The following is a 10,443-nucleotide window of genomic DNA, read 5'->3' on the forward strand; positions in this document are numbered from 1 at the left end:
TGTTTATTCTTTAAATTAAACCAAAGAGCATGAAAATTCAGAAAATGAATTGTTGGAATAAAATACATACGAATTATACGCAATTTACATATATGTATTACCAAAAACAAGGAGCAATTTTACATGGAATACTATTCATAGTTATAGGATATATCGAGTAACGTTATAACTAAACAAAATTCACGCTCGAATGTTATGCTTAAGGGAGTTTTGTGGAGCTCAGCCAATTACAATAGAGTTGCCAATTCGATGGTGCAGGAAATTATGTCGTTAATTACATTTAAAAAGTTATTCATTTATTAAATTTACAATCACAAGATTTTTTGTTTGTTTAGAAGATACTCTGATGTTGTATTCTCAATGTTGCTGTTCTGTTGCAAAAGCCAGCAGCGGTTGCGTGCAAAATTTGACTAATACAATGGCAAAAATAGTACTAGGGAGATAGGCGGGCGGTCGGTCAGAAACATGAATTATTAAATACGAGTAGAGTACACAGAGCATACTTATTCATTGAACGGTTACTTAGGTCGTAGGAAATTGGGTATACTGGTTAGGCCTTTGCCAGAGGCCATTTAAGACTCTGCTGATGTTGATCTGAATCTGAACTTTGCATCCTATCAATTAATTAATTACTATGCTGTTTTGCTGAAATTGTTTTACTTAATCATAGAACACTTTCCTCCGTCGTCCTTTGTGTTTTTGCTTGCTTCTCATGTTCATTATTATGTTGGAAATATTATTTAATAATATAGATTGTGTAATTATCCATTTTGCGTTGTTGTTACATTAGCACTGACAGTTGTCGGGATTGCCAGGACGATTGTTTTGCGAGCCCAAGGTGATCTGATCGGGGAAATCGTTGATGACCTCAGCCTATGCGAAAGTTAAAAAATCGTTTTAGTATGAAAGATATCATTTAAAGAGGATTTCTTACCTCCGCCTCCAACTCTAGCGCATTCTTGGCTATAACTTGAAACGCCATTTCCACGTTGATGCCCTCCTTGGCGGACGTTTCGTAGTAGGGTATATCGTTCTTAGATTGGCACCACTGCTGCGCTCGACGCGTAGACACCTGGCGGTTGTCCAAATCCACCTTGTTGCCCAACACCACGAAGGGGAAGTGCTCGGGATCCCGTGGACTGGCCTGAATGAGGAACTCGTCGCGCCAGGAGTCGAGATTCTTGAATGAGTTAGGCGCCGTCACATCGTAGACAAGCACACAGCAGTCGGCTCCGCGGTAAAAGGCCACTCCAAGCGACTGGAAGCGTTCCTGACCAGCAGTGTCCCAGATCTGTCATGGAAATTTCACGAGGTAAGTCAATGAAATCGAGTGTTTGAAAGTTCGCAGTGCTTACCTGCATTGTGACCACTCGGTCGTTGACCACCACCTCTTTCGTGCAGAAATCTGCTCCGATCGTGGCTTTGTATTGGTTGGAGAAGCGTTTGTTTACATACTGATTCATCAGCGAGGTCTTGCCCACACTGCTGTCGCCCAGAATGATGACTTTCAGCAGGGATTTCTTACGGCCAGACATTTCGATGCAGTTTGTGGGGTTGGCTTACTCGGGGTTATTTCTTTTGGTATTTGACGCTGAAAACCACAGAGAATGTTATTGATTGTGTGTTAAAAATACCATTGCGGTTTTCTCTAATTCGATTAAGGAGTGTAGGCGTGTAATGTGTTCTTTACTAAGATTAATAAAATAGAACTGTGCGGGGTTTGTAAAGAGCAATGAAAAGCCGTAATCAGTAGCAGGATATGACTGTTCAAATGCTTAAGGTGCAAGCCAGGCGCAGTTGTAAAATGTTTGTAATGTCAGACTATTTGACGAGCGGTGGTGCTACGCTGTGCTTGGTGATAAACAAATCGGATGAGTCATTCTGAGCAATCCGCATTCAGTGATCGCTGGACTTTGTGAATAGGATGACGCGAGGGGAGGGAGGTGCCCGCATCGAGGCGATAAAGCGTGATCACTGCTGGCGCAGCGGAGAAAGTGCGCTGAGTACAGACAAAGACGAGGTCGAGCTGAAAAAGCGGGTCTGGAATACCAGGAAAAATGCCTGGGAAAACGCCCATTTCCACAATATCCTCGATGTCAGGGGGGGAGTAAGGTGCAATCGAAAATAGAGCGAAAGTGGACTCTCCAAGGGGAGATAAACTCCCCCGCCCCCTTTTTAAGACCATGAACAACTTGTTTTTGGACTCCACCATTACAACTACGCCACTAATTGCGTCGGTGTGCGTGGGTCTTTGTTGTGTACGTTTTTCGTGTGTGCGTGTGTATGTTTGATGTGGGGGCTCCACGGGCATTTTCCATGCACTTTTCGCCTGCTGCGTAACACTCTTTTTGCCGCTTTGCTTTTGCTATTCACTTTATTCCTTTTGTTCCAGCACTTACTTTGAACACTAGTGATTACTCCACGAGCTGATTCTTTGTGGTGCGCCTCGGTTTTACTAAAATATATTTAATTAATTACGCAGTGAATTTTGTTGTTGTCTCGCTAGGAGAATCGCTCTCATCTCTACTGGTCAGTAGGGGTTATCGATGGCGCAGTCGTTTCAACTATCGATAGAAATTGACAAAATTGAAGGCTGCCATTAGCCAACACTTTTTTGTGGCCAATTAACGAATTGTATCCTATTTTTGTTGAAATTATCACTGAAAAATATAGAACAGCCACGAAATACTGAAAGCTGCTAAACGCTGGTCACCTGGGCTTACATAGGAGGCTATAATCGACATGGCCACGCTTCCGCCGCGCAAGAGCCAGACGCCTACGAGGATCTGCATCTCTAAGCAGCACCTGACTCCTCTGCAAACATTGCTCCAAATGGGATTTCCCAGGCATAGAGCGTAAGTTTTCCATACCTAGTATATTGGGGGTCACCTGCCGCTCTAGCTTCCATCAAGACACAAAGGCTATGCGTGCGAGTGACCCGCTAAGAGTCTGTGTTTCATAGAATCAGAGTATTGATTTTTTTTGCTTATCTCTACACAGGGAGAAAGCTCTGGCGTCAACTGGGAATCGCGGAGTCCAGATTGCCTCGGATTGGTTGCTGGCCCATGTCAACGATGGCACCCTGGACGAGTGCGCCCCCAGGGAGTACATTATATATGCCTGTCCCACGGGTCCGTTTCTACAGCAGCTGGAGGAGTTCTGGGCCAAGTCGCGCCAAATGTGCGGCTGGAATGGAGCTCACAACTACGTGCCCCACATAACCCTGGTCTCGTTTTTTAAGGTACGCTTAAGTTGAATTGTAGCGACTTTATTGATTCCCTTAATCGACTTTGCAGGCCCCCGATGAGTGCTCGCTGCAACTGTCCAAGGCGCTCAAACAGGTGGTGGACATGACGGGCGCCTTGTTGGATCGTCCTCTTAAGCTGGAGCCCTACATGAGCCAGAACTTTATGGGCTTTTTCGTGGCCGAGGAGGATGCCAACTATCTGAAACGACTGGCCCTGCAGTACGTCAAGGAGGTGTCCAACTCAAGTACGAACTCTCCTTCTGTTGGTTGCACTCTCTTTGGGTTGTTTTGGTTTACCTTTCTCACGTTCTGTTCGATTCGGTTGATGGTTTTCCATTTTTCGGAGTGGCTTACACGGTTATGTTGTTCTCCTCTCTTCCTGCACACTAATACCCGGATATCTGGATAATCTGGGCTATGCTGCACAGTCATTAGCGATACCTATGAGCAGTTGGACGCCATTGTGGCCTGCTTTCCCTGGTGCGGTGCTGTCTCATCGGGCACCCGCTGCATTCCGCGCAGCAGTCGATGTAAGCCATTAGCAAAAGCCATTAGTTTGAATAACATCTCTATTTGATTCACTCAAAAGTACACTTTCCCATCACTCTATGCATGATTTACTTGCACTGGTAGATAACGTACTAATCTACTCACCCTATTGGTAAAACTCAACATGACGCTGCTAATTGTGGTTAATTGTTTTTATCAGTAAGAACTGTACATAGCAAGGTATGTCGATGTTTTTGCTTGCCGCTTTCAAACCACATAATTAATTTGTTTATACCGCGCTTCATTTGCTTGAAAAATAGTTTAGTTTATTATTTAAACCAAGCACTGTTAAGGTTAGTGTCACTACGTGTCATGCCAGAAATTTGATAAACCCATGACGTTTGGCTTTGCCCTATGATAACTTTAAGTGGCTGTAACTCCTTATCAAAAACATCGATTCACCGTGTTAGATACAAACGCATATAAGCAGCACCGCATTCGCATTCGTTTCCATTCAGTAATCGTTTGTTCCGCCTAGCGAAAGGCCACTAATAGCTTCCAACTACCCGTAGCCATCTCACTCGAGCCACACGTAAAGAGCCTGCACCTGACGCTTGCCTACCAGTTCCCGCAGGCACAGTTTAATGCACTGAAAGCACTCGTGGAGACCTTAGACGCCGGCTGCGCCTCCAATTGGGAACTTCGTCTATATTCCCGCGATCCTCGGCTCGCCACCAAACAAGTTAGAGCTCCTTATTATCGCTCGAGGATTGGTTATAATTCCATCTTTTATCTTGCAGGTACAGAAGGTAGTTTATCCACACAACCCACACGAGACGGATGAACTGGAGCTCCGCATCGGCGACTACATCTACTTGAACACCGAGGTGGTGGACAGTTCCAGTGACGGCTGGGCCGAAGGCATATCCTGGTTGACTGGTAGCACTGGTCATTTGCCTGTCAATTACACCGAACGCACGGCCGAATCGGACGCCTGGACCCTGCATCGTGTGGTTCAGCTCTCCAAGAGCGTAGCCTCTTCTTTAACTTCCGCCGAAGATTTGGACATTGTGGACGGACGCAGTATATCTACAGAGCCCGAGGAACGTAACAGTAAGTTGCATTTTAAATAAGTGAACTTAAATAAGTGGATCTAGTACATGTAATAATTACTTATGTTTTGTTATTTCGTCTCCCTCAACAGACACCGCACATCCCGATATCATTGAAGGCTCATCGTTTGAGGAATCCGAGCAAAGCGTGGAGAAGTATTTGAGACAAACTTTGAAGCCCTGCCTGGAACTGCCCTCCGTGCAATTGCTCAACAGCCACAACTTGACCCATCAGCACAACCCTAACACGCCCACGATCGAGATTACGACCAATATGTCTTCTTCCTCAACCTCCGCGTCCAAGCAAGCGGTGGACGAGATCTTGGTGGAACCACCGGCAGCACAGCCACCGCGTCCAGATGACACACTCAGTGTGCACTCGGACCACTCCTTGCATCCTGGATCTCTTGACGCCTCGCATGCCAAGAATAGAAAGATCTACATTATGCGGCATGGCGAGCGAGTCGACTTCACATTTGGCACATGGATTCCATACTGCTTTGATGAGTTTGGAAACTACATGCGGAAGGATCTGAACATGCCCAAGACGCTGCCTCGTCGGAAGAACAGTCCCGAGGGCTGGCAGAATGACTCTCCGCTGACCAATGTGGGTGTCTATCAGGCCAATCTTATTGGTCAGGCCTTGCTTGAGGCTCAAGTGCAGATCGATCATGTTTACTGTTCGCCCTCGTATCGCTGCATCCAGACATGCACCAGTGCACTGGAGGGGCTGAAGCTCACGGGCAAGCAGAAAATCAAGCTGGAGCCGGGTCTGTTTGAGTGGATGGCTTGGTATCCGAGTGGTGTACCCGACTGGCTGACAAAGAGCGAGCTGACCGAGGCCAAGTACGAGGTTGATCTGGATTATGAGCCGGTGCAGCCATCGTCTGAGCTAACTGCTCGCCTAAAGGAGTCGACCGAGCAGTTTTATGAACGTAACCATGACGTTATTCTGCAGCTTTTGGAGCAGACAAGTAAATTTATCAAAATGTGGTATTGAAAAATAATCTAATGCACACTTTTTTCAAATCTAGCTGGAAATATTTTGGTTGTGGCCCATGCCACCACACTGGACACTTGTTCCCGGCAACTGACCGGTGGAGTTCCGCGCAGCACGAACGAATTGCGCCAAGTCATCCACAAGATACCCTACTGCAGCCTGGCAACGGTGGAACAGGTGGACGGCGTCTGGAAGCTGGTTGAACCCGAATGTCTGCCGGTGACGCACTCGAAGAATCCGCGGTTTGAGTGGAACGCCTTGTCGGCCACCTAGTGCCAGTGCTTAGAGCAGTTTCTGTGCAAGCATTGAGACTGAGACTCGATTGGAATGGACCTGGCGGTGAATCACACGCTGAAGGAACTATACGTAAATTTTTTGTTTGCTTAGCTTTTTGAAATCCGTATTGATTTACTGTTTAGAAATTGGCGCCGCATTAAGTTGATTGTACTGCCATACAAATTGAAAGTAATTTAGATGTACACTTACGATGCAAAGCAATGGAATGCGATTTTGCTGCGGTGTATAAACAATCCATCTGTTATAATTGCCCTGCTTGTTGAGAAGCCAGCGCGACGAACTCATACTTTATTGCAATCAATGCGATCTATTGACTATATATTGAATATATACATTTATACCGTATGCCAGTAATTATACTAATTGAGCGCTAGCTCGCCGCTTTAGCTATAGATTAACTTGCCCTGTTACTAGCTTAGTTGTTAGATCATTTGATTAGCCTTGCTGCGTAACGCAGTTCTTTTGTAGCCATTTAACCAAGAGGCAGACTTGTCTTAGCAACTTGTTGAGACTACTCCGTACGTAAAGCCCAAACATATATCGATATTATCGACTAGATTTAGAAGTACAAAACCATGTAACAACGCACAACATAATGGAACAATAAACAGTATACATTGAACACGTGTACGAGTAATGCCAAAACATTGAGGTGTGAACTCCATTTCGCTTCCACGATCCCCAAGAGGAAAGACGGACGATATTTTGCATTGTCTTGTGCGACTCGGAAGGGGTCGACCTTTATTTAATGCGCATAGAATTAGAATTAGTAATGTAATTGGTTTAGTTGTTAAATCTATAATATAATTGCTGAACATTTTACTTGAATTATATATCTGCATTTTGTATTGTATTGATTCGGTAATATATATCCCCATATATGTATATGCTTTTGTTTGTTTTAGTTTGTGTGTGTTTGATTTAAAGAGAAACCAAGGGTTTCAACATAGCGTTTAAAAACTTTTCTTCTTATCTCATTCGAAATTGCTTACGGATCTGCCGCTTAAGTATTTGAAGCATTAAATGGTATATTTAGTAAAAGGCGCTCATCTCATGCGCGTTTTTTGGAGAACTTTTGAGGGCTTAAAATTGTTGCTGGAGATGTATTAACTCATAACTCGGATTAAGCGAGCAGCCGCCAAGCTGGGCCGAACTGAAAAGCTAGCAGCAGCAAGAGGACGACGGCCATTAGGCCTGCCCTCAGCCAGGATCATCGCCTCGCCGCCGTCCTGTCCAATTGTTAGCACTGCACCTTGCCGAACTGGGCGCGACGCTCCTGGTACTCGCGGTACTCCTTGTAGTGCATCTGAATCTCCTGCGAACGGTAGCGCGTAAGCTTGATGGACTTCCTTGTCTCCGAAGTTATTGCAGCACGATAGCCGCCCTTCCGTAGAAGTGAATCAATGGTCTGCAGCTGGTCCCAGCCCTGTTCGGTGGCCACCTGCGGCAAATAGGTGGCCGTGCGCTTGCAGCCGCGTTCCGTGAGGAACTCGATGCGGATGCCATGGACGCCTAGCTGCCAGTCCAGGTGGCCCTGAGCCTCCTCAAAGTTCTGCAGGATCGAGACCGAGACGGTAAGCCGGGGCAACTCATCCCTAGAGATAGGGGCAAATCTGGAGTCCTTAAAGGCGCTGGTCAAGGCGTACTCCCGCAGACCATGGTGCAGTTCCATTGCACTAAAAGTACCAATGCAGCCACGCAGCCTCTTGTCGCGCCCAATCTTCCAGGTGACAAAGAGTGGGTAGGCGTCGTTGCTGAATACCGGCACCGACGGACCATCGACATTGTTCAGCTCACAGTCAAGCACCTCGAAGCAGAAGAGGCACATGTCGGGCACCGCGACGCTCTTCATGCCATGGCCGTTGGAGAACCGTTGCGGCTGGTGCACCATCTGCTGGTGCTGGTATTCCGGATCCCCGTTGCTGGAGTGCGGCTGCTGCTGCTGGTAGTTGTTGTAATGGGAGTTGGACATGCTGCTCTGCTCCGTGTCAGAAGTATTACACTAATTACGTTAGGTAGGTATATTAAGGTTACAACTAATGGCAGTGCACGTTGGTGCTCTAAGTTCAATTAACACAACAGAACAGCCCCAGTAGGAGTTGCCACAGAAACGCCGCCGCCAGTCCTCTAATCTTCTTCTGAAAATCGTTGTGGTGTTTAGTGCTGGGCTGGAAACGCAAGGCCTTGACTCACCTGCTACTGCGTAAACTAGGTCACCTGCTGTCCACCGGTCTGCGCTGACCTCTAGCCTGTGATTCCTGGCTCCCTGCTCGCTGATCCAGACCTCGTCTCCGTGTTCCTTGGCTGCCGTCCTGCTGCTAGTTAGCTCATAAGCACCTCATTGAATTGCGTCCGCTGGTCCGCTTCTGCGTCTGCAAAGGATCGTGTGGGAGATTGACAATAGAGGAGGGTGCTCTTGAGTGGATTTCCATGTTCATTTGGCCGAGCGATCTTCACCTTAGGTTTCACAACAGCCTCTATTGGAAAATTCGGGGAAGTGGGGAAAATTGGAGGAGAAAGCCCCCCTTCTCCTATCGCATTAATTGCTCTTTGTTCGCCCTGGCTGTTCCCCCCACCCCCCGCACTGCTTAAGGGCTACGTCCCACACATGCACACGGCCCTTTGTCTTGGCTGGCTTATCTAGGAGCCAGGGAGCACTGCAAGTACCCAGCAAGAACAACATTTTACCTTTTTTCAATGTAAACAAATATTACACTTTTTTACGAGTTCAGTTGCGAACTAGAGATGGCTCAACGAGAATGAGGCCCCCTAGGTGTATATATCGATAATAGCGCATACCAATGCAGGTAACTCCTGCGCGCTGTACAACACTGCTTATCGATAACACCAATAGTGCATTGCCGTATTTGTCTGCATATTGTTGATTTTCATTTGTTTTTGTTTAAATCAAAAGCAAAATGGCTCTGGCCAATGTGCTGCAGCTAAGCCAGATCGCTGGCCATGTCATCCTGTTTATCCTGTCTCTGTGCATCGTCGTGCCATTGTTTATAAACCTGGACCAATTCTGGTAAGTGCGCAGTTCCCCTTTTGTTCCGTGTAAATTATTAAATATCTTTATTTTTATTTTGGCAGTGGTCACTGCCTGCTCTTCACAACTGGCAAATGGCGGGAGGAGGACGGCATGTTCGATGTCCAGTGGGCATCCAATGGTTTCTGCAACTTTCCCCTGATTACCGGGATCTTTCTGCTCATTATTTCGGTGGTGCAGATATACAGGTATGTATCTTGTGGGTATTACTCGACTATTTTGATATCTAAAAAGCGAATTTCCTTTGCCAAATAGATACGCCCGCATGAAGGAGGAGGCCTCGTTTATAGCTCTGTTCGTTGACGTTGTTCTGGGCATTTGGATGCTGGCCATGTCCATTTTGTCGGCTATTTTCATTACCCTGGGCTTCATTGTCTGGTGCGATGGCATGACCGAGAGATTCCCATCCTGTGCCATTTCCGCTGGTCAGAACATTATCCACGGCGACACGGAGAAAATTAACACCTCCGGATTTTACATTGAAATGGGAACCACTCAGGTAAGATGGCACATAAAACCAAATACAACAAACTTATCTGTTTTAAAGCTATCTTAAGCACTTCTGAGTGCAAATTTGACTTGCAAAATCAAATCGTTTAATTACGTATACGTAATATCTTAGGATTTTGAATTGCATGTAAAACTAAAGATTCAGCTGTGCTTAGGGAATTAAGTTAATTAACTCTTTAAACCACTTTTCCTGATTTCTTTACAGTTCGGTGCATGGGGCTCATTCGCAATTTCCGTTGGCATCGGCGTCATCGCCCTACTGAAACTCATTGACAACCACCAGGTGCGCAACATCAAGGTATCCATGTACTTGGAGCGCCAGAGGTTGGTGAATCAACAGCAGTACGACGGCAGGTCAACCCCGCCGATCGTTTCGAACGGCTCATCTGACTCGGAACAGAACAAATAGTTGACGTTTGTGACCAGCCAGCAGTTTGTAATTCTCTACGTATTTCTCATCACGTGCGTTATAATCATTGTATGTCATTTGGTCCTCGTCCTTATCATTGAGGCAGACAGCCGGCAACACACATTATCTTTGTAGTGTAGCTCGAAACAAACTAATGATATTAGCTCTATGTTTTAAGCCAATTTACGTGATATACTGTAAATATATATGTATTTAATTGAATATTCCATGTTACAAATATAGTAAAACCAAATTATTATTACTGAGAGCGTTTATTTAGATAACTACTTCCGGGTAAGTACTTACGTTTTGGCACCTCCCCCCATTGAT

The 10,443-nt window shown here is 45.9% G+C and overlaps 4 protein-coding genes across 7 annotated transcripts; 2 read left to right on the forward strand and 2 right to left on the reverse strand.

Annotated features, from left to right (window-relative positions):
• Positions 1-73: 73 nt before the first annotated feature.
• On the reverse strand, positions 74-2,549 carry LOC120450772 (ras-related protein Rab-7a). Its single transcript, XM_039633928.1, has 4 exons — positions 2,400-2,549; positions 1,356-1,591; positions 935-1,291; positions 74-873 (listed from the first exon to the last, which is right to left on the reverse strand). Exons 2-4 carry the CDS (start codon positions 1,533-1,535, stop codon positions 787-789), a joined length of 624 nt encoding a protein of 207 aa, XP_039489862.1. The 5' UTR covers positions 1,536-1,591; positions 2,400-2,549; the 3' UTR covers positions 74-786.
• Positions 2,550-2,609: 60 nt separating this feature from the next.
• LOC120450769 (protein UBASH3A homolog) lies at positions 2,610-7,030 on the forward strand. Of its 2 annotated transcripts, XM_039633921.2 has the most exons (8): positions 2,610-2,855; positions 3,001-3,241; positions 3,297-3,492; positions 3,676-3,777; positions 4,309-4,478; positions 4,537-4,849; positions 4,941-5,822; positions 5,883-7,030. In XM_039633921.2, the coding sequence occupies exons 1-8, from the start codon at positions 2,743-2,745 to the stop codon at positions 6,119-6,121; spliced, it is 2,256 nt and encodes a 751-aa protein (XP_039489855.1). In that variant the 5' UTR covers positions 2,610-2,742; the 3' UTR covers positions 6,122-7,030. The 2 variants fall into 2 exon arrangements, with proteins under 2 accessions (XP_039489855.1, XP_039489856.1); XM_039633922.2 differs by lacking the exon at positions 3,676-3,777.
• LOC120450770 (uncharacterized protein CG5902) lies at positions 6,849-8,933 on the reverse strand. Of its 3 annotated transcripts, none has more exons than XM_039633923.1 (3): positions 8,834-8,933; positions 8,339-8,517; positions 6,849-8,283 (listed from the first exon to the last, which is right to left on the reverse strand). In XM_039633923.1, the coding sequence occupies exon 3, from the start codon at positions 8,115-8,117 to the stop codon at positions 7,386-7,388; it is 732 nt and encodes a 243-aa protein (XP_039489857.1). In that variant the 5' UTR covers positions 8,118-8,283; positions 8,339-8,517; positions 8,834-8,933; the 3' UTR covers positions 6,849-7,385. The 3 variants fall into 3 exon arrangements, with proteins under 3 accessions (XP_039489857.1, XP_043862210.1, XP_039489859.1); XM_044006275.1 differs by lacking the exon at positions 8,834-8,933 and adding an exon at positions 8,603-8,621 and having other exon boundaries at positions 6,849-8,280; XM_039633925.1 differs by lacking the exon at positions 8,834-8,933 and adding an exon at positions 8,603-8,620.
• A 49-nt stretch (positions 8,934-8,982) lies between these two features.
• LOC120450771 (transmembrane protein 179) lies at positions 8,983-10,372 on the forward strand. The gene is made up of 4 exons (XM_039633927.2): positions 8,983-9,173; positions 9,239-9,382; positions 9,450-9,693; positions 9,910-10,372. The coding sequence occupies exons 1-4, from the start codon at positions 9,064-9,066 to the stop codon at positions 10,111-10,113; spliced, it is 702 nt and encodes a 233-aa protein (XP_039489861.1). The 5' UTR covers positions 8,983-9,063; the 3' UTR covers positions 10,114-10,372.
• Positions 10,373-10,443: the final 71 nt, after the last annotated feature.

This window comes from Drosophila santomea, chromosome 3R, assembly GCF_016746245.2.
Source record: "Drosophila santomea strain STO CAGO 1482 chromosome 3R, Prin_Dsan_1.1, whole genome shotgun sequence".
Classification (NCBI taxonomy): domain Eukaryota; kingdom Metazoa; phylum Arthropoda; class Insecta; order Diptera; family Drosophilidae; genus Drosophila; species Drosophila santomea.

Excerpts from the sequence above, each read along its gene's own strand:
- LOC120450770 (XM_039633923.1), bottom strand. The coding sequence starts at position 8,117 with ATGTCCAACTCCCATTACAACAACTACCAGCAGCAGCAGCCGCACTCC.
- LOC120450769 (XM_039633921.2), top strand. The coding sequence starts at position 2,743 with ATGGCCACGCTTCCGCCGCGCAAGAGCCAGACGCCTACGAGGATCTGC. Across the intron at positions 3,242-3,296 it reads CCCTGGTCTCGTTTTTTAAG|GCCCCCGATGAGTGCTCGCT; the intron begins GTACGCTTAAGT and ends TCGACTTTGCAG. Across the intron at positions 4,479-4,536 it reads CTCGGCTCGCCACCAAACAA|GTACAGAAGGTAGTTTATCC; the intron begins GTTAGAGCTCCT and ends TTTATCTTGCAG.
- LOC120450772 (XM_039633928.1), bottom strand. The coding sequence starts at position 1,535 with ATGTCTGGCCGTAAGAAATCCCTGCTGAAAGTCATCATTCTGGGCGAC. Across the intron at positions 1,292-1,355 it reads ACCGAGTGGTCACAATGCAG|ATCTGGGACACTGCTGGTCA; the intron begins GTAAGCACTGCG and ends TTTCCATGACAG. Across the intron at positions 874-934 it reads CGCTAGAGTTGGAGGCGGAG|GCTGAGGTCATCAACGATTT; the intron begins GTAAGAAATCCT and ends ACTTTCGCATAG.
- LOC120450771 (XM_039633927.2), top strand. The coding sequence starts at position 9,064 with ATGGCTCTGGCCAATGTGCTGCAGCTAAGCCAGATCGCTGGCCATGTC. Across the intron at positions 9,383-9,449 it reads TCGGTGGTGCAGATATACAG|ATACGCCCGCATGAAGGAGG; the intron begins GTATGTATCTTG and ends TTTGCCAAATAG. Across the intron at positions 9,694-9,909 it reads TTGAAATGGGAACCACTCAG|TTCGGTGCATGGGGCTCATT; the intron begins GTAAGATGGCAC and ends ATTTCTTTACAG.